Source organism: Hoplias malabaricus, chromosome 11, assembly GCF_029633855.1.
Source record: "Hoplias malabaricus isolate fHopMal1 chromosome 11, fHopMal1.hap1, whole genome shotgun sequence".
Classification (NCBI taxonomy): domain Eukaryota; kingdom Metazoa; phylum Chordata; class Actinopteri; order Characiformes; family Erythrinidae; genus Hoplias; species Hoplias malabaricus.
The window spans coordinates 35,899,495-35,922,136 of NC_089810.1; the positions used below are offsets into that span (position 1 = coordinate 35,899,495).

At 41.3% G+C, this 22,642-nt stretch overlaps 1 protein-coding gene across 9 annotated transcripts in view; it reads left to right on the plus strand.

Moving 5' to 3' along the window:
- The first annotated feature begins 340 nt into the window (after nucleotides 1–340).
- LOC136709167 (cilia- and flagella-associated protein 337-like) overlaps nucleotides 341–22,642 on the plus strand; it is a 43,202-nt gene continuing 20,900 nt past the window's right edge. The window contains exons 1-12 of one of the 9 annotated variants that reach the window (XM_066684210.1): nucleotides 341–1,256; nucleotides 4,374–4,535; nucleotides 5,087–5,275; nucleotides 6,941–7,195; nucleotides 7,440–7,616; nucleotides 8,277–8,454; nucleotides 12,362–12,529; nucleotides 14,185–14,333; nucleotides 15,213–15,458; nucleotides 16,714–16,878; nucleotides 17,979–18,094; nucleotides 21,655–21,785. In XM_066684210.1, coding sequence (XP_066540307.1) covers nucleotides 4,455–4,535; nucleotides 5,087–5,275; nucleotides 6,941–7,195; nucleotides 7,440–7,616; nucleotides 8,277–8,454; nucleotides 12,362–12,529; nucleotides 14,185–14,333; nucleotides 15,213–15,458; nucleotides 16,714–16,878; nucleotides 17,979–18,094; nucleotides 21,655–21,785 — 1,855 coding nt within the window. In that variant the 5' untranslated portion in view covers nucleotides 341–1,256; nucleotides 4,374–4,454. The remainder of the gene's footprint in view (nucleotides 1,257–4,373; nucleotides 4,536–5,086; nucleotides 5,276–6,940; nucleotides 7,196–7,439; nucleotides 7,617–8,276; nucleotides 8,455–12,361; nucleotides 12,530–14,184; nucleotides 14,334–15,212; nucleotides 15,459–16,713; nucleotides 16,879–17,978; nucleotides 18,095–21,654; nucleotides 21,786–22,642) is intronic. The other 8 variants (XM_066684207.1, XM_066684208.1, XM_066684205.1 and 5 more) reach the window with 8 other exon arrangements.

Here is a 22,642-nt window from a genome sequence, read left to right on the forward strand (position 1 = left end):
ACACTGATCATAACCTTATGACCACCACTTTTCTAAACTCACTGTCCATTCTTTCAGCTCCACTGTAAAAAGGAGCAATGGACGACTACTGACGTGCAGACTGACCAATTAAATGTTTACAAAGAAGGTTATCGACCAATAACGGTGGCTCTACAGTCAGACCGTCCAATCAGAAGATTTTAGGCTACTTCACCACGCCCCCTTCTCAAGCGAACCAATCGGAGTAGCGAGGGCGGGGCTAGATTGTGAACGAAACGCTTCTCGAAGTTCTATGTAAGCTCTAGAAAAACAAAATCCCGGACGTTTGTGAAGTTCCGGCCGGACATTTTTTAAGTCTAAAAAAGAGGAAGTCTATGTTACTAGTTTTATATTTATAAAGACAATTTTTTTTTATAAATTTATAAACAAAAGAACCGAATGAAGGAAAAAATGTAAATTAAATTATGAATGAAGTGTTAAAATGTGGCATTTTGTGTAAAATTCTATTTAATCACCAGTGGTCCGCTCAGAAAACGCTGCAAAACACTAGTGGACCTCCAACTTTGCCCTCAGTGGGTCAACAGTGTCAGCACACCCACGGACCTGTCTGAACTTGTCTCAATGGGACAAGTTATTTTATTTTTTATTGTGTAAGTTCAAGGGTCAGGAGTATATGAATCTACCACACAGTAGAGTGTTTTGGATTTTTTGGATTGCGTGATTCGGCCGGAGTGTGGGCCGATAACATTTTGCTACTATCTGGGTCCTGGGTTCTGAACGTCCTCGGACTTCCCAAAGTAAACAGCTTTTAAATTATTAATAGGGAAAGAACAATTTTTTATGTAAAATTGTGTATTTTGTTTGAGACGCTCTTAAATGTGGGGACACGCAGTTCTAAGCCCCGCATTTTTAAGGTGGATCGGTGTGTTTTCGGGGGATAAACGACAGTTGTTTGTACGTGGATGGAGTTTAACTTGTCTGTAAGTTTTTAATTCACTGACTGAATTACCAGAGACAGTAATTTGTAACTCGAGATGTTTAATTTTTTAGCACTTTTAGTAAACACCAAAACCACGGAGCAGGAATAGAGTAATCCTCATTTCTGTTCGTGGTTTTCAACGTTTGGAGTTCTTTTCGTTGTGTAAAGAAACACCAGATGCCTCTGCTATGAGCAGGGAGAGAGAGACCTAACGGACTGAGACTTTATTTTCAAACACTGGTGCTGCGTAAACACCGTTAAGACCGGATTCGAGCACAGACTGGAGAACTAGCAAGTGGTGAGGAACAACGTTTGATTAAAAATAAAGTGTTTTTGTGATTACAATCCTGAATTAGGGAAGATGAAGTTGTGCTTTCTGTAGTTTGAATGTCGTTTCACGTGTCTGTTGTCGGTATAATGAAGCCATGACAGGACGCTCAGTCTCTGTCAGAGTACTTTCCAACGGTCATTGCAGCAATAGCTCACTCTCACTTAATACATAGACTTCAGCAAATTAGAGGACATTGCACACCACGAAATCAGAGGCAATGATTTGTCTGTTTACGAAACATTTAACATTTTACGTATTATGTTAGCATTCCGTACTCAATATATCCGAATACATTTTTCATAATATCTGTAGGAACACGTAGCTAAATTAGTTTTTATTTTTAATCTCTAGTTTCCTGCCAAGTTTAAAAAAAAATTTTCCCAATAGCATTTTCTCTTTTTGCCTGATGGTTTCTGTTAAAGTAGACCATTCAGACCACTCTTAATTTTTACTGCTGATATTATTTCTGTGTCAGAAACGGTGTTATATTCACGGTTTAATTGCGCTAATTGGTGGTGCGGCCATTTTGTAGTGTTCGAAAAGAGGCTGTACCCAAAATGGCTCCCAGTTTACATTTTTCTGTGAATCTGAATTGTAAAACCAAATTCAACCGTGACCTGAGGGCCCTACTATAAACAGTATAATTAGTACTTTTTAAAAGCAAGAAAAACTCCCATTCCAATCATTTCTATAAATGTTATGACCTGTGTTTTCTCACTGTCTACAGCCTGGTTTAAATTATTTAACTGTAAGCAAGGTTATGTCTGTTTATATTCTATGTACGTAATGTATTTGAAATACAAGATATCGTATTTTGTTTACAATTATACCCGATCAGTCTAATTAGGACTCAGGATGCACCTGCAAATAGATGAATAGCTATTAGTTTAACTTCATATATCACCAAACCAAAATGAACATTTCTGAATGAACTAAAACCAACACTAAAACATTACACTTGCTTATGAAGTTAAAACTAACATTCATCTATTTGTTGGTGCATGCTGAATCCTAATTAAATTGATCTGGTATGAGTGCAGTCTCTACATTGTTGTGATATAAGTGCACCAATAAGTTGTGACCTGTGATCCTTGTTGTAATTCTGTACTTCAGTTTTTGTATGAATAAATGTTCATACAAGAGTTCAATAAATGCAAGAGTTGAATACATTTTTACAAAGTATTATTTTTATGCATATTAATCTGTTGACTCAAACATGGCACAAAATGGACATATTTGGTTGATTTAAAATAAAAAAAGTATGGCAACAAAGTGACACGTGATATTAGTAAATAGAAACAAGCTTTCTCCAGATATTTAGTACATGCTAGTCAATTTTTGCAAGATATTTAGTGAATTTAAATAAATACTTGCAAGATATTTAGTAAATATTAATTAAATTTAGGGCGGCACAGTGGCGCAGCAGGTAGTGTCACAGTCACACAGCTTCAGGGACCTGGAGGTTCAAGTCCCGCTCCGGGTGACGGTCTGTGAGGAGTGTGGTGTGTTCTCTCTGTGTCTATGTGGGTTTCCTCAGGGTGACTGTCTGAGGAGTGTGATGTGTTCTCCCCGTGTCTGCGTGGGTTTCCTCTGGGTGACTGTCTGAGGAGTGTGATGTGTTCTCCCCGTGTCTGCGTGGGTTTTCTTCCGGGTGCTCCGGTTTCCTCGCACAGTCCAAAAACACACATTGGTAGGTGGATTGGCGACTCGAAAGTGTCCGTAGGTGTGAGAGTGAATGTGTGTCTGTGTTGCCCTGTGAAGGACTGGCGCCCCCTCCAGGGTGTATTCCTGCTTTGCGCCCAATGATTCCAGGTAGGCTCTGGACCCACCGCGACCCTGAACTGGATAAGAGCTTACAGATAATGAATGAATAATTAAGTTTACTCAGATAAATAGTCAATATTAATTCAATTTCCTTGTGAAATTAATTTGTATTTACTAAATATTTTTGAGCTATATTAATTCATATGTATAATGCATGTTATTACTAAATCAAACACATTTTAACTGCATTTTATTATTCATTCATTCATTCATTTATTCATTATCTGTAACCCTTATCCAATTCTGGGTCGTGAGGGTCCAGAGCCTACCTGGAATCATTGGGCGCAAGGCGGGAATACACCCTGGAGGGGGCGCCAGTCCTTCACAGGGCAACACACACACACACAGACACACACACACATTCACTCACACACTCACACCTACGGACACTTTTGAGTCGCCAATCCACCTGCAACGTGTGTTTTTGGGCTGGGAGGAAACCGGAGCACCCGGAGGAAACCCACGCGGACACGGGGAGAACACACCAACCAACCGTTTACATAATTTTTTTGCTTAAATTTAGTTTATTTATTCAATGAATGTTAATTAAAACTTTGAAAATTAGAATCTACTCATTAATATTACGTGTCATTTTGTGGCCATAATTTTTTTAAAGTAACTAATGGGTCACATTTTTTACAGTCTACATGACTTTTATTTTTAAACCAGTAATTACTGTAAAGCTCACAGGGTAACATTGGAACGGCAGAGTTCCTGACAAATGTACATTTATATGAAATTAAACTTAACACTAAAAATAAAATTCTGCTCTGGAGATATGCATTAATGCATTAATTCCTCTATGCTGCAGTGACAGTCTCTCTACTGTTTTGGAAAGAGTTTTCACTAGATTTAGGAACATTTCTATGAGGGTCTGATGGCATTTAGGCATAAGAGAATGTTAGTTATGTCAGGTTCAGGTGCTGATGTTTATTTCTTGATCACAATAACCACTTCAACTCATCCCAAAAGTGTTGGATGGGGCTCCATCACTCCAGAGAAACAAATTCCACTGCAGTGCAGCTTTATACCTTCTAGCTGACACTCAGCGTTGGGCTTGGTGAGCTTAGCCTCGTGTGTGTGTGACTGATCCAGAGCATGTGATTGAACGAAATGCTTGTTTATAGAGATTATTCACAGCTGAATACACTCATTAGGAGTGTCTACAAACTTTTGAACATAGTTTTTTTTATGAATATGTCTGATTACAGATATACTGTCTCTGTTGTAACATAGAATGTGTGTGTGTCTGTTTTGCAGTGTGACAGAAGTGCCCCACACCTCAGGGAATCTACACTTGTTTTTCCTGACGCTTGACAGACAGCTCTCTGAGGCATAACCATGGCAATGGTGGAAGGGGTGGAGCCACTGGAGGACCGTCTGACCGTGGAGGACTTAGTAAATATGCAGAGACTTTTCCAGGTGAGAGAGAGAGAGAGGGAGGGAGTGAGGGAGGAGTGTGGTTGAGAAAGAGAGAGAGTGAATGCAGGAGACACAGAAAATTCACAGCAGTGCTCATGACTCTGCAAACTGTGACCGAGTGAGTGCTGTGGCTGCGCTCCTGTGAGTTTACTTGGGTCTCCTGTAAAACTGAGAGGAGCAAAAAAAAACCAAAACAAAACAAAAAAATAATATATATATATATATAACAAAAATGATTTCCCTCTGTGTTACTGAGCATGCTCAGCTCTTCTGTAACTACATTTCTGTTACATTAAAATGACTTCCGGGCACACTGCAAATGACATGCACGCACCACTGATTGCAGCTCTCTCTCTCTCTCTCTCTCTCTCTCTCTCTCTCTCTCTCTCTCTCTCTCTCTCTCTCACCTGGAAAAGTCTAGGACCTATTTGCGGGTGTTTTTTTCCACCAGAAGTGTATCATATTACTTTTGTGGGTATCATGCTCATATGAGGAATTACCCTATAACAACACAACTACACAAAACACTACACAATATTTCCCTTCTTCAGCCGTCCGAGAGCTCTGATGAGAAAGCGCGCATGGAGAGGGTGGAGTTTGTGGCCCAGTGCTGCGCTGTGATTGGCAAGGGCTCCGTGGTGGAATATGGACAACTGTTTGACAGCGTGGACGTGTCCAGTGAAGGATATGTGGACTGGGACAGACTGTCCTCATTCTTTCTGCAGGGTCTCCGTGAGAAGGTGTGTTAGAGACCTGCGAAACACAACAAGCAAATGTAACGCTTACACAGCCACAGTTAGATTCATGTGCTCTGTGCCATATATTCTCTTATACCCAGTTTTATCTCCAGATGGATGTATATTACGTTTTTGTGTTCTACACAGTTATATAATGAAAGCTTACAAATATTGACATCACCTTCTGGAGAAGAGAATGTACCTTTAGGGAACACAACCGGACCACTCTTGTATATTTCAAGGTCTCATTTACTTAGTTTTCCTGAGAGTGTATGTATAGGATCAGCCAAACAGGTCAAAGAGTGCAAGTTGTGGACTTGGCCTCCACATTTCCCAGATGTCAATTCAATTAAACCTATGTGAGATGTGCTGGAAAAACAAGTCCAATCCGTGGAGACCCCACCTTGCAACTTACAGGACTTTGAGGATATGCTATTCTGCTTGCATATGCTCTGCATGCATATGCTATGATGTCTTGGAGTTTATATGGTGATGGGTCAGAGATGTTTTTTTTTGGCTGACTGGTGTATACACATATATGGATATAAAACACATAAAGCATATATACAGCTGTCTATATGCAGAAGAAATAAATGAAAGTATTGTTTACATAATTACCCATAAGAAAGTTGAAATATGATCAGTGCCCAAATTAATTATTAGATGTATGTTTTTTTTTTATTGCAGAAATTCACAAAGAAATAGAAACATAATTAACTATAAATAAGGACTGAAGTGTGCCTATAAAATATAACAACAATTTTTTTTGGATTAATGATTAAATTAGCTATTTGTAACACTGACAGCAGGCATTTAAAATGGCTACCGCAGAACGCTTCCCCAGACATGAAGCTCACAAAGGTGGCCAGGTTGAGGACACTAAACCTACACAAACAAGAGCAAGACAAGTTCAAGAACTTTGCAAAGTCGTAGGTGAACAGAATGTGTCATAATCAAATTATTTTGAAGAAAAGTGTACATCATTTTACTAAAATAACTACCTATGCTAACGAAAGGCTAAAAGTGAACTAGTCACCACCATATTTCCAGTATTTACCAGCCTCATATTTGATTTCCATCTTCAATGTCTCTAAAATGCCTCCATCTTTCAAATGATTCCATCTCTGATCATGGAAGTATGACGGATTCTAACATTCTCTGTTTGCTCGCTCGCTTACATGGCTAACACATGCTGTGTTTGTGTCAGCTATTGTTTGTTATACCTGGCAACCTCGGCTGTGGGAACGGTACTGTAATTGGGCAGTGGGTGGGATCACATGCTGAAACACCAATAGAACCATGCTCTGGACCGGAAACTCCTCAAAAGAATATCCGGTATCTGCGGCACTGCTGTCAGAGCTGCTAGTGCTTCAACTTGCCATGTTTTCCTAATCTCTGATGACCCACATTTGTCATTTTCTGATTTCATACATACAATATGTTACATATTACCCTTTTAAGACACGTAATGATTAACTGTTAAGTGATTAACTGATTAATTGGTTACTGCTAAACACGTACATTTATAGGCTAATAATAATCGGATTGATACCTTGGTTAATTAATTAATGATGATGGCTGGATGTCTGATACCATGATGAACTGATAATTCATTAATAAATTGATTAACTAATTAAACACTGTATGAAATGAATCCACACTGATTAGGACCACGCAAGTGCACCGGCAGTTCCTCGCTGGAGTCCTGAAGGCACACTCCCTATGCTTCACAGAAAGGCTATACACAGTCTCACATACCTTCCCTCCACGGGACGCTACTTCAGCCTCGGTAAAGACGCCACCCTGGCCGTGTGGGAGGATAAACATCTCAAACTGCTCCACACACACCGCCTCACCAACCACTTCATCAAGCCCAGAGACCTCTGGGTAACAGGCATGGTGGTGATGCCCAATGTCCACAAGGTAAACACTCAAAGAGAAACCAGTGAGAACTTGGAAATAACAGCCTAGGTGTTTCCCTAGGTGTTCAGTTTTCACCTCAAGACCCACCTAAATATAAATAGAATGCATAGAGCACAAGAAAAACTAATAGAAGCCATTCAGCAACAGCACAAAAAGCAGCTCATCAATATTTTTTGTTGAATGACTTCTATTATTATAATTTTAGGTCATTGTTGTTATATTTTTATTGATTTGTATTGTCCAGATTGCTGTTTCCTGTGTCAGTAAAGAGGTCTGTTTCTACAACCTGCTGTCCAAGCCGGAGTACAGTCTTCAGTATAAACTCCATGGTCTTCACCACCCCCCCATTAGCCTCCACTACTGGTATGATCCTAAACGTCCAGAGCGAGCTGTCCTCAGCTTTGGGGATGTGGGGGGACAGGTAAGCATAAATACTTCTAGAAAGAAAATTGCACATCTGAGAATTTACACATTTACACGTCTGTAACGTCTGTTTGATTGCATTTTAATCTTTACTCTAAACTTTGGAAGTTTGCTCTTGAGAAGACACTAGTAAAGACAAAATCAGACTTCCCAAATATCCCTTTTGCGTATTAAAAAAAACACACCAAAATCTAAATGTTTGTAGACACCTTTTCTAATTTAACTACTTTAAGCTGCACCCATAACTGTTTTAGATATACATTTGTATACAGACTGTTTGTATAATCTCTAAATAGAAAAGCATTGACAAATAGCATTGAATGTGATGCTCTGGAGAAGCTGCACATGAACCCAAAGTCACTATGCTCAATGCCAAGTGTGGGCTAGAGGAGAATAAAACCACTGGTTTTGAGCTGTAGAGCAGTGCATTCTCTGGAGTGATGGACCACTATCCAATACCTTTGGGACACATTGGAGTGGTGCTTGTTATTTAAACCTAATCTTACAACGTCAGCATTGGACCTCACTAATTTGTATGAATTTAGATGTAATCAAATGCTGATGAGGATCCATAAGCATTTGGATATACAGTTGGGCCCGCACTACACCAGTTTTCTTATTGTTATGCCGTGTGTGTCTGTGTGTGTGTGTGTGTAAGGTGAGTGCTGTGTGTTTCAGATCTGCTCTGATCTCTCTGTTTGAGCATCCGAGTGCAGCAGCAGGAGTGGAGCAAGACTCCACCATCAACATCAGCTGGATAGAGCTCCAGCAGAATCGCCATCACTGCTGCTACACTCTCACACACGCATCACACAATGGGCACTTGGTACGGACAGGTGAGTCTCATAGATACATATGAACACACAACACACAGTGGGTACACACAAGTGGGTCTAATACACATACACACACACACACAGACAAACAGACTCTCACTTTAGACACTAGGTGCACACACATATATACCAAGAACACATCAGATACTATTAAGGTGCTTTTCCACTACAGTACCTACACTACTCTGCTCGACTGTACTTCGCTCTTTTATGTTTCCATTACGCAAATTCTGTACTTTATACCTTGACTGGGTGCTTTTATAGTCCTTGCTCACTCATGCTCCAAGTGAGATGAGTAGGGACTAAATGTGACTTGTAAACCTTGCAGAGAATTGATTGGCCGGATATATTTGTCAATCACAATGAAATGCAGACATCCAGAACAAACTAGCTGCTTGTAAAATCTCCAAGCTACAGTAGAGATCAAATTTTGGATTTGGATTGGTCGTCAAAGGAAGATTCAAGTGAGAGCTGGACAGTGCAACAAGAAAATGGCGCGAAGAGCCGTGTTTTAAAAAAACAAAAACAAACAAACACGTGAATGAACATTATGTAAACAACGCTGGTTTCTATAGCCTGCATTTCCCATTAGAGATTTAGTGAGTAGCTGATTAGTCACCAGCTACATTTCAAGGGTGTGGGTGCAGTGTGGTGTAGCCGTGGCACTGAAAATCCAACCAGGTACCAATAAGAGGGGAGACCCAAGTAGAGTAGGTATCATGCAGTGGAAGAGCACCATAATTTCTATAGCAGATTTTTAGTTTCCGAAACCTGAAAAAAAAGCAGAGTGTATGAGAATTCTCTGGTTAAACTCTGTTGACTGGAGGCCTGTGGTTATGTAAAAGTTATGTGACAGATTTCGGAGCGATGTTCTTTTGTCTGTGTTTAAAAGAAGCCCTTTGTTGGAAACCCTTTGCTCTTTTAGGGCACACACACACACACAAGCGCACACACACTGCCTGTGGTATCACATCAGTGAGGAGTGTGATATTGGAGAGTGTTGTGTGCTGGAAGATGAGTATGGCTAGATTTTCGGGGTTTATTTTTCAGGGTTTTTTTTTTCGCTGCTGTGTTCAGACAGCTCCTCCACCCTTCACTACACACGTATCAATTAATATGCAAATCAGCACAGTTTAGTAAGTGCTTACTCAAGGCCATCAAAGTGACGCCTCGCCAGTTTTCCCTCTTCTTTTTGATGTCACACCCAATGAGTTTCACCTGAGAGATTAGAGGAGGGCTTTAGCATTCTGAGATACACTATGTGGCCAAACATCTGTGGCCAGTTTTATTCTGCAACGACGGGTATTAATAGGGAGTTTCTTCTGTCATTTCTGCAGTAATAGCTTCTAGTCTTCGGGAAAATTGTTGTGAGGATTTGATGGCAGCCAACTTTTGAGGGTCTGCCAGCTTTTAGACATATATTGTAGCACCATGTCCTGGTGGAAATCATTCTCTTTCATTCCTTTTAAAAAGAATGACAATGAACCACCACTGATTATCCAAGCTGAGAGAAAGAAGCAGCATGGGCTTCCAAATATGAAGCTAGCCATGAAACCTTTACAAACTACAATTATCATGAGGTCACCTCAACTCATTGTGCTTGGAGGAGAACCATACTGCCTCTTTCACACATGAACTCCAGAGAATTTCTAGAGAAACTCTGGAGTATCAGTTTGTGTCCATGTCCCGGAGCGGTCTTTCACACACACAGGTCACAGATTTTCTCCCTCACGGGTGATTTTCTGCATCAGGCACACTCTTACAGCAGGAAATATAACACATGCTTTAGATAGTAGAGCAGCGCCTGTGCAGTGTGTGCTGGAGAAGTACTGGAATATTTCCAACAACTTTACCCTGAATCTTTACTAGGGCGCTACCAGGATAAAGTCTAGGGTGAATGTGTTCGTACCTCCGGAACATTTCTGGATTACCATCCATGTGTGCAAGGGGCATAAGTGTCCACCAGGGATCAAACACTCTTTATCCATCTGTTAAAAAAACACTAGATAAGATTTTGTACATTTGCTTCCGGGCTCCGTAGAGAAGTAGAGTGTTATTCACTTTTACAGCACTGTCCTGAAATCAAGAGGGGGGTGGGGGGTTGGTTCCCTACCCTCCTCCAAAAGTTACATAGTGCAGTTTCTGCATTGATGAGCCTGGCGAGGCAACAACAGAAGCTGTGTTCTTCCTTTTACAGGTCAGTGAAGAATCACACTTATAGTGTGATCACTGCAAAAAACTCGGACTTTGTGAGTAATCTGATCAACACATGCACTCGGGAAATCAGATAATGGGAAAACCTTTTTTATAATCAGAATTCTGGTTTGCAACAGCCAACAAGATCACAGAAATCTTCAACATGGGCCCACTTTATGTGTGAACATGGATCTTATTTTCTTATGTTTTTGTAATATTAGGCAGTGGTGTTCTTCTAAGAGCTTTCACTACACTTCCGACAAGATGGAGACGAACCTTTTTTTAAATGTGCGTCCGTTCTTGGACGCAGTGCATCCAGAGACCCCAGCTGCTGGATGTGTGTTTGTGGTGAAGACTGGGGAGTGGTACTTGATGAATTTTCAGATGCAGAATGACGTGTAAACTTCAAAGGATGTATCAGAGATGGCTCTATGCTCTGTCCAGTTATGTTTGCACACATGCGCAGATTGAGAAATCCAATAGAAATTGGGATGTGAGTTTAAATCTGATTTTTAAACCTTACACTGATCTCAGAAATCTGAGTATGCTGTTTATTTGACCACTTGAATTATCAGTAAACTGCAGAAATCTGATTAAGAATGGATTATTAAGTGCATGTAAACACTCACCTGGGTTTACAAGCTGTAGTTTTAGGGTTAAACATACTGCCTAGTTTTCCTTTAATGATAGGTTTCAAATCATTTTCCCATGTTTTCAGGTTTGAATGAGTATGATTTCAGATTGTGGAGGATCACACCAAGCATGCATCCATCAATCCATTCGTTTATTCATTCATTATCTTCTGTAAGCACTTCATCCTGATCAGGGCTGCAGTGGGTCCATAGCCTACTCAGAATCGTTGGGTGTAAGGCAGGCTGTTGAATGCATCTGTTGTGGAAATATTATTGGCAGCTTCATGTCTCGCTGAGACACACAACCTGAAGCTGACAGCAGTCATCTCTCTGTGTGTGTGTGTGTGTGTGGTTGGGGGGGGGGCTGAGCGAGCTCCTCAGAGACAGCTGAGAATGACGGAGAGAATAGGAGCTGAAGTACACAAGAATAACAAACACCAGAGAGCAGAAGGAAATACAACGAAACATGAAAAGGACTTGTTAATTGAAAATTGCTGGGTGCTTTATCTCGCCGGCTGGAGGCGGGATTCTTTTGAAGTTCTTCCCACCCTGGAGAGTCGTCTAGTGTTTAGGATTAGACATGGAGCCCTTGTGTGTGTGTGTGTGTGTGTGTGAGTGAGAGGGAGAGAGAGAGAGAACGAACCTCTCTGGCGTGCTGGCCTTCAGGCCTCAGTAAAAAGGTACGCGTGTCTTCCCCAAAAAAGCTGTCCGTCTCCTCTTGAGTGTGAAGGACCTGGTTTGATCCTTGGAGTGGCAGAATTTTTTGCCTTTGTTGCCTGTAGCTCCTTTCCTCCCTTAATGTGCCAATAAAAATTGCTACACATGGCTCAAATTGTTCTGACGCATGTGTTTGATGTCCTCAGAGTGGATTTAGGGTCAGGTCTCTTTATAAAAACATTCCACACTAGGGTCACTAATTAAATGTGACCTGATTTCCCCCGCCCATCCATGTATTTCGTTTCATCAAAGAGAAATTACAGTGATATTATGAGAAAACACAGAGATATTAAAGATGTCTGTGCTTTGAGTTTTCTTTCTTAATGGACATTAAACCTTAATGGTGTTTTTGATCTCCACAGTGCGGTTCCTGAGTTCTCTGGAGGCATTTGTGTCCTGTAGCAGTTCAGATAAGAACAGCTTGGTCCTAGCCAGGAAGGAGTCCAAGTCCAGACCACTTACAATCTCTGTTTTTAACTCAAAGGAAGGAATCTCTGACCTGGACTACCATCCAGGACTCAACCTCATCGGTATTAGTCAGATTCAACAGCTTAGTTTTTACTGGAACCCCAGTTCCTTGTATTTTCACACACTGCACACTTTAATTGAATCACAAACTTGGACTTCCACCCACTAGAAGCTTTCCAAAGCCTAGGCTGCAGCCGAGGTAGGGCGTGTCCTCGGGTTAGGGTTAATAACATAGGTCACACAAATGAGACAGTCTAAGGAGGCTGTGTTGTAACATTACCGGTAAAGTCTTATCTGCTTCGAAGCAAAAAATTGACTGCAAGTTCAAATAGATTGTATTTGCTTGTTAATATTATCATCTTGTAAAGTAATACTATTTTTATAATGTTATTAAAACTGACACAATCTTAAACACTCAAACTTCAACTTTAAACTTTTAAATTTCAACTGGGATTAACAATAATATGCTTATATAAAGTATAAATAAAATATATGCTAGCTAGGGTACTGTAAAATGCTAATAAACTTATGTAGCTTGAAATACTATTGATTAAATATGGTAGAGAAAAACATTTAATGAATCAATTATTTTACACGTTACAACGTAAGGAGGATAAATTCCAGTTCGTGAGACACTTAAATTTTAAAGTAAGCTCTGCTCGCCATGTCTTGTTTCTCTTCTCCTTCATGTGGGTAACTGAGGTCCATGAAGGATATGTCAGTTGCGTCCTCTAAATCGCTCTGAACGTAGGCTGCACACAAAGGGTCCTTCATATTGAAACAGTCTGCTATGACATAATGGCCAGGAAATGCAGCCACAGACCACTTTCAAAACCCAAAATAATCTAAAATTACATCAGCAATAATCTTAATTTTCCCCCATGCACTCATTTTTGAGTGTTATCTTGCCCCTTGGAACTGAGGTGCAGTGGTTAAAATCTTCCCCTACGAAACAGGATGACTCTTCCAGAGTCAGATACGTGACCAGAACACAAAAAACGAGCAGCTCTCGGGGCTCTGCTGCCTGTCTGCAGTGATATCAGAGCTTCTGGACTTAAACATAGTTAGGTTTAAGTCATTATGTCTTAGAAAGTGTTGCACAATCATATATTATAGCCCACTCTTAAATCTCTGAGTTCAGAGGCTTATTGGGCATCTTTTTGTTTGAAACTTTCAGGTCCACAGTTTTGTAGTAGCCACAGGCGCTAGAATGTAATTGCTTCAGCATTTAATGTGGAACTGGAAATTCAGAGACATTTAAGTTTATTTAAGCTTATTTATGTTTTATGCTTTTTATGAAGTAAAGGGACATAATACATTGAAACTACTTTAAAATAAGGTAATACAAATTTGTAGTTTTTAAAGCAGAAAATACTGACATTTGTGTTTGGTTGGTTGTGTCACCATCTTGCCTGTGCTATCAATTTACAAGGTATTGATAGCCCATTGTTTGAAATGTTTCCTTGAAGAATCTCAGTTTCAAAGGGTTTATAGACCTCCCCCTCGACCCTACCCCTCTTTTCCAAGAAGAATTGGGACACAACTACCCCGAGACAAAATGGAGGCTAAGGGGGTAAATGGGTTTCTCCAACACTTTCTTACTGAACACCAGCAAGATAAGGGTTTTCTTTGTGACATGGACAGTGAGGAATCAGATTGTTATGAGATATGTGGTAGCATTACAGATTTACTGTGTTTTCTTCTCTGGAACCTGTAGCCACAGCAGGCGTGAATAACCAGGTGTGTCTCTGGGATCCGCGCATTGTGTCCAAACCTGTGGGCATCCTTCGAGGTCATATGACCAGTGTGGTGGCAGTGCAGTTCATGGTGGAAAAAAAACAGCTGATCAGCTTTTCAAAAGACAAGGTGAGGAGGAGAAATAAATAACTAAATACATACATAATGAACGATCACTGGATTAGGAACATCTACCTTCTGTCTACACCCATTTCCTTATCTCCACTGACCAGAGAGGAGCACTTTGAATTATTTGGGTGGTGGATCATTCTCAGCGCTGCAGTGCCATTGCACTGTGGTGGTGGTGGTGGTTTTTGGGTGTGTTGCACTGCTACGAGTGGATCAGACACAGCAGTGCTGCTCAAGTTTTGAAACACTGTGTCAACAGACTGTACACACTTAAACACACCTACCTCCTTGGTCCATCTTGTAGATGTAAATTCAGAGACAGTAGCTCATCTGCTGCTGCACAGTTTGTGTTGATCGTCCTCCGTCAGTGGACAATGGATGCGGTTGGTTAGGTGTTTTTGGTTGGTGGACTATTCACCGTACGGCAGTGACACTGAGGGATTTAAAAACTCAAAGCAATGCTGCTGTGTCTGATCTACTCATACCAGCCCAACACATAGTGTCACTACAGTGCTGAGAATAATCCACCACCCAAATCATTCCTGCTGTGGTTGTCCTCTGGAATCCTGACTTGGGGTTTATAAATTATGCAGCGAAACAGGTGGACTACAGTCCTGACATGAAATGAAGAAATGAATTGCTTTGTAGTTCATTAATAAGTCTTATTTATTCTCCACTGTTCCCCACATGGGGAATCACATGGGCATGTCTAGGACAAGATCTCTGAGACACAGGTCTCTACGTGATGTTTTTTTTTCATATTATGAAGAAATGACTCATTGCTCCTGTAACAAGGACAATACACATAAACTCCTTCTATTTCAGAGTAAATGTCTCACAGTTTGTGTATGTTCCCTGCTTGAACGCTTTATTCTTCAGGTGTTAAAAGTGTGGGATGTGGCCAGTGAGCGGTGTATCCAGCGCATTTCAGGAATCTTTCCCAAAATCCAGGGTTGTAAGACCCTCCTCTTCTTCCATGAGGAGAGATCTCGCCTCTTTCTCACCTTTGACAGCTCTTTGCTCGTCCTGGAGCTGAAGACGGAGCTGGAGCTGGAGTCAGGGAGGAGAGTGATGAATCGTGAAAGCGCTGTTACCTGCGTCCTCTACAACTCCCTCTTCAGACAGGTGGGGGCAGTGTAGTGCCACAGTAAAACCATTCTGGGCCTCTCTTCTTCCCTCTTTCCGTCTCTCAGTTCAACATCCGCAGAGACGGAAAGAAGGAGAGATGGAGAGACCCTCACGCTGTTGCTTTTGGAAGATATCCTCCATCAGAGGCGCTCCAAACTGCTCCTGCATCTGTTGCTTTGTTGTTTACTGTGAGATTTTAAAGGAGCAGATTCCCACTCTTTAATCTGTCACAGTGAAAAATGGGGAAGGGCTAGAGCAGAGGGAGGTGTGCAGGGAATGTTTAAACACTTTTGCTGAGTCTCTCTCTCTCTCTCTCTCTCTCTCTCTCTGAATCAATGAGACTTTGGTTGAGTCTTTGGACAGTGTTCATAAGGCTGCAGGGCTCTTGCGTAAGGTTGTCATGACAACTCACACTGTCATGACACTTTTTTTGGTGAAACACAGCCGGCTGTAACAAATATCAGTGTATTACAGTGACATAATGCTGTAACATAACACATAGTGAAGGGCTAGGCGAGACTGAAGTGTGACATTTAAAAGCTCCTGCCCAATGGCCTTTATTCATCACAGCTGCATAGATCAAGTGCAGATTTGACCACTTTGAATGATGTAGGATTGTTGTATGAGGTGGAAAAATGCAGAGCTTTGAGTGCTGTTGAAGAATCAGCTTCAGTGTGTGCTATCAAGCACCAACCTGCCAGGAATCATTTGCTTATCATTTACACAAAGCACACTTAGAGTAAAACAATGAAGACATGGAATTTCGAGGCTTGTTGGAAGGCAGACTTTGAGGTCAAGCATTGGCTGCTCCCCCTACTGACCAAAATGTACAGTGTTTAAACCAAAACAACTGGCAAATGTGTATCTTAGATTGGTAAGATTGGTAGAATTATGTGATTATTTTTAAAAAATAATATATTTAAGCAGTGATTTATTACAGAGTTTATGAGGGATAAAGCTGCACGTACTGTGTTTATGATATATTTTTCTTGTTTGGGGCTAGTCTTTTAACGAATGATGAAGTAGGTGCAGGATTTGTTTATATAATAGAGTGAGTAAAAGGCATAAATCACTGGTATTATTAGTTTCTGATTTGTTCCCATTATTATAATTACTATTATAGAGTTAAGTCTATATCTAATGTACTGTAGTTGTTATGTAGCCTTATGAAAGCTGCCCTACACTGCCCAGAAGCCCATACCTGTTCATAGTGTAAATAATAACGTTCCTTCCATTTGTGCGGTAATCCAAGGTCATTAGCAGTGACGCCAGCTCGGCTGTGACTTGCTGGCTCATGGACACAGGTCAGAAGTTCAGGCAGTTTTCTCGTTGTCATGGTAATGCTGAGATCTCGGCGATGGCTCTGGACGTCACGCAGACACGACTTTTCACCGCCGGCATGGACGGAGTGGTCAAGGTCAGAGTTCACTACCAGACAACGACACTCATTGATTTTTACGCTGTAGAGCTGCAGGCTGAATAATCATTCATCATTTACTTCTCTCTTGCTGAGCTTTCACAGATATTTAAAACTCAGAGACTTCCTTCCTTATAGGCGTTTTTTTTTGAAAAGGGGTTCAACTGGAATCTATTTTTCCCTTTTTTTTTTTAAGTATATTAACGTCCTGTCAAAAACCTACACTAAAACTTTATTATTATTAGTAGCAGTAGTAGTACTATATAGGATGTGCAGGTTTATCTATCAGTGAGAAAGTAAATCACAACAGATCTTTCTCTTAATCCTTATTAGAAAAGGATTATTCATTTAAAGCTGTATAGCAGTATTTCTAATGCCTTATGAATGCATGGTAACATTAAAATTCAGCCTTATATAGTGTTACACACCGGCTATTCATAAAAATACTGTAGATGTAGTAGCATCAGCACTGGTACTAGTGGGAACATTACCATAGGCACATCAGCACTGTCCAATGAGAAACATGTATCTCCCAAGATGGAAGTTTTACAGGAGAAGGAAATAACCTTCCTAACTTTCAATGGAAGTCTATATAAAAATGTATTTCAAGTCATTTTGGAGCATTTCTATTGGTCCGTTCATCATGACATACTCACACAGTGTGAAGGACAGCTGCTGTGTTCAAATGATGTAGTAAACTAAAACTTCGTAAAAATGGAGATACATATTTTTGATCGTACAGAGACAATACGTTGGCTAACATAACAGAACAGGACGGTTAGTGTTCTCCTTCAAGCATGAGGAACTCTACTGACACGGTCTTAGTAGCACTTTGAAAAAATGCAATGATGAGGTTGGCTTTTATTTTATTTTGCCGACTGATTAGTTTCACATTGTAAAAACCCACACCACACATTGTTTCCTCTGTGTACAGGGTGTCGAAGGTGTATGAGGTCGTTTGTTTAAATCTCTGGCTGTTTCCCTGTTGTTTAAACCCATCATCCTGAATTTGTGCTTCTATCTACTGCCTCTGGCTATGTTTATGTTATACTAATGCGCTGCTATCTTTCTATTTGTGTGTGTGTGTTTGTGTGTAGCAGGTATGGGACTTCAATGGACATTGTCATCATATCCTAAATGCAGGGAGAGGCCAGAACGTGAAAATCTCTCAGATTCTGCTGCTAAAGGGGACAGTATTAGTGGTCGGCTGGGAGAGGTAAAGGAATCCTTGTGTAAAGTCCGTTGTACACAGTGTCATACGTAGGTCAAACAGCTGATCAGACAACACGTTTACCTTCTGTAGGCACCTTATTCTGCCTTCAACAAGTGATACCCTTCTCCCTGTGCAGCATAGGAAACCTAATTACATGTTCATTAGTTGTTCTACTGTGTGACTAAACAGTGAAACCCTACTCTCTGTTGAACCAGGCATTCTAGGCTGTCTGTGTAACGCGTTATACCCTACTAGGAGTATTTTAATTTATATTAAAATCTTCCTCAAAGGCATGGTGTCCCCGATCTTTTAATGGCCATTGTCCAGTGAGAAGAGACCAGAAGACGGTGGCATGTGACAGAGGGAACCAGAATGTGTGCTGAAAGCCCCTTAACTATAACAAGGTTTTGAAATATAAGCACCAAGCTGAAAAAAAGAAAGCGAGCTAGAGAAAGAGAGGAAGATAATGAGAGAAAGTCACCATTTGAAAGATGACTGTGTGCTGTGTGTTTGTCATGGCTGTCATTACGAACATCGGAGCTCAGATCTAGTTTATGTTGCGTTAGATTAACACACTTCATCTCTCATCTCTTACACTGTTTCTCCCTCTCATCCTTCCAAGTGTGTCCTCCTCTCTCTGTGTGTGTGTCTTTCTCTCTCTTCATCTCACGCTGATGTTAGCAACCCTTCATCGCTGGTTAGCATCAGTGCTGATGTGCCAGGAGCACTGCTGCTGCTGAGAGTGGATATGTTTGTGTGTGTGTGTCCGTGTCCTAGCTTTATTCTGCCTGGCAGACACAAACTAACACAGCCTTTTTTGAGACTTGGACTCTGACACTTTTAGGTTCCTAGAGTCACATACGTTTCTGCAGTCTCATCTAGCAAATAGTCATGATTTCTTTGTGGGTTTGTAATAAAACTAGGGCTGATGAGTGATCAAGAAATATAATTAATTATTTGCACAATTTGCTGCAATTTCTCCCTCTTCTTAATATTGAAGCTTTTAAAAATGGATATAATCATGTCAAAAATCAATGTAAGGCCACCACAATGGAATTATATTTATATTAGGTTCCATGGATTAAAATGGTAAGATCAATCAACCTGATGAACTCAGCAGTACGTACACTGTGTTTACATCACTAGATAAATCCGCTACTACGTCACTAAGCTCTTTAAAAGAATGAATCATATATGTATGCGCAGCAGGTAGTGTCACAGTCACACAGCTCAAGGGACTTGGAGGTTGTGGGTTTGATTCCCACTCCGGATGACTGTCTGTGAGGAGTGTGGTATGTTCTCCCTGTGTCTGCGTGGGTTTCCTCCGGGTGACTGTCTGTGAGCAGTGTGGTGTGTTCTCCCTGTGTCAGCGTGGGTTTCCTCCGGGTGACTGTCTGTGAGGAGTGCAGTGTGTTCTTCCTGTGTCTGCATGGGTTTCCTCCGGGTGACTGTCTGTGAGGAGTGTGGTGTGTTCTCCCTGTGTCTGCGTGGGTTTCCTCCGGGTGACTGACTGTGAGGAGTGTGGTGTGTTCTCCCTGCGTCTGTGTGGGTTTCCTCCGGGTGACTGTCTGTGAGGAGTGTGGTGTGTTCTCCCTGTGTCTGTGTGGGTTTCCTCCAGGTGACTGTCTGTGAGGAGTGTGGTGTGTTCTCTCTGTGTCTGTGTGGGTTTCCTCCGGGTGACTGTCTGTGAGGAGTGTGGTGTGTTCTCCCTGTGTCTGCGTGGGTTTCCTCCGGGTGACTGTCTGTGAGGAGTGTGGTGTGTTCTCCCTGTGTCCGCGTGGGTTTCCTCCAGGTGACTGTCTGTGAGGAGTGCAGTGTGTTCTCCCTGTGTCCGCGTGGGTTTCCTCCGGGTGCTCCGGTTTCCTCCCACAGTCCAAAAACTCACGTTGGTAGGTGGATTGAAGACTCAGAAGTTTCCGTAGGTGTGAGAGTGTGTGTTGCCCTGTGAAGGATTGGTGCCCCCTACATGGTGTTTTCCCACCTTGCGCCCAATCATTCCAGGTAGGCTCTGGACACAACGCTACCCTGAACTGGATAAGCGCTTACAGATGAATGAATGAATAAATGAATTTTGACTTCACTGGGACAAAACCTATAAACCAGTTGGTCCTCAATCCCCCCAGACATTGGTGTCTTTTTCAAGTATTGTTCTGGCCTCTCCTTCCTGGCCCATCCACTCCACTTCTGTGCATGTTTTCATGTGGAGGGCTCACCATATTAAGGGCTGTCCCGAAGGCATTAGTGTTGAGCAGACAATAAGTCCTTCCAACACTGAGAGAACGTTTATACAGACCACACACCACAATACTTCATGCAAACATGGCTATCATTGGGATGGGGAAACAGGACAAATTAAAGGTAGTTCCTCCTTGATTGTTAAGTCATGATGTTTCAGAGATGTGCATATGACTCTTTTCACAATGTCTTTACAAATCCACAGACTGTGTGTGGTGAGGACAAAACGCACATACTTCCGATGATGACAACACCCTAGAGGAAAAATATACTGTTTAAATGTTATACATCATTAGTGCAGGAGAAATTAATGGTGATTCTCTTAAAGTTTTACCGAGAATACATTATCAGAAAAATAGCTTGTGAAATCTGATCCCAGTGTGAGATCCAGCTTCCACATGTGAGATTCCTGGGCTCTTTGTCTTAGGAAAAATATTCGAAAAGCAGAAAAAATTCAGCAAAATCTTCAGCATCTCTCCATCTGATCTCAGTGCTGTGCAGGAGAAACTGCAATGATATTAAGACAGTATGACTGAGATATTTAAAAAGACACTACTAGATTTTTAGGAGAAACTGCAGAGATACTAAGGAGATCATTCATTCATTCATTCATTCATTATCTGTAACCCTTATCCAGTTCAGGGTCGTGGTGGGTCCGGGTGGGACACAACCTGGAGGGGGCGCCAGTCCTTCACAGGGCGACACACCCACACACTCACGCCTACTGACACTTTTAAGTTGCCAATCCACCTAACAACGTGTGTTTTTGGACCGTGCACGTGGAGGAAAACCACGCGGACACTGGGAGAACACACCACACTCCTCACAGACAGTCACCCAGAGCGGGAATTGAACCCACAACCTCCAGGTCCCTGGAGCTGTGTGCCTGCGACACCTACCTGCTGGCGCCACTGTGCCATCCCTAAGGTGACAGCAGCTTCCTTCTTCTGCTGGAGTGTGGAATAGGTTTAGTCCTAGACTTTACTCCTGTTGTTAGGCGCTCTCTCTGCATTAGAAGAGTCCTGCACGTCTGAGAGTGTGACTTCATGTGCAAGTGCCTCTCTGTAATGGAGTGCCAGTGGAGATGGACATGTTTGTGAAAGGCTGGATTTGTTGCAATTTGGGTTAGATTAATAACTTATGAACCAGCTCTAAGGACTGCTGTGAGAACCCCTGATTTAAAGTGATTTGAATTCTCTCACAGAGCTTTTTAAAGTGATTAAAATATTTCAGATTTTTTCTAAAAAAAATTTCTAGATTTTCTGCTTTTCGAATTTCAAAGTTTGATTTTCCCCTTGTTTTTCTGTGTGAATTTTGTATGTGTTCAGGATGATCACAGTGTTCCGACTGAACTCGTTCTCTCAGTATGTTGTGGCGCCGTCTGAGTGGAAGGGTGGAGTTCAACACCGAGATGATATTCTTTGTGCAGCTTTCATACCAGACCAGACCCTAGTTACAGGTACACTCCTCCATTTCTCTCTCTCTCTCTCTCTCTCTCTCTCTCTCTCAATCACTCTCCTGCTCTCTTCATTTTTCTATATAATATAATATAATAAACGCAAGGATCAAATTAAACACAAACACAAATGTATTGGATACTATTACTTCTTGTCCTATTACCTGTAAGGTGGGAGAGCAGCTTTTCACTTCTTCATTTAGTTACTTTTAGATTCCCCATTTCGACAAGTGAGTATAGTTTTGAGGGTCTTGATGAAATATCTACGACATGCCACAAGGCTCAAACAACACAGCACTGTTCTCCCCTGTCCACCCGAGGGTCTGCAGATTACAGCCAGCCAATACTGGTTTTGGGCTTTGTCACTTACTGCTATTTTAAGTTGAGAAACATTATTCTTGAATTGTTTCACTATTTTCCTGCAGTCTTTCACAGAATGTTGAACACTTCTGTCTTTACTTCTGAAAGTCTTAGCCTCTATGAGTCACTCATTTTAAACCCAATCATGTCACTGACCTGTTGCCAATTAACCTAATTAAATTTTATCAGTCTTTTGTTGCAGCTTCCAAAATGTTTTGGAATGTTTTTTCTAAATATTAAATATTGTTTTTGAACTACTTTCAATTAAATATAGGGTTTAAAGCATATGCATATCTTTGCGTTCTGATTTATTTACATTTCGCTCGGCATTCTAACTTTTGTGGAAATAGGGTTATGGGTTTTTCAAATAAAGTGGCCATTTTTTCTTACTTAAAGGGGACAATTGGAGTATGACTATGACTTTCTGTAACCACTTATTCAGTTCAGGGTCGCGGTGGGTTCAAAGCCTACCTGGAATCACTGGACAGGCAGGAACACAG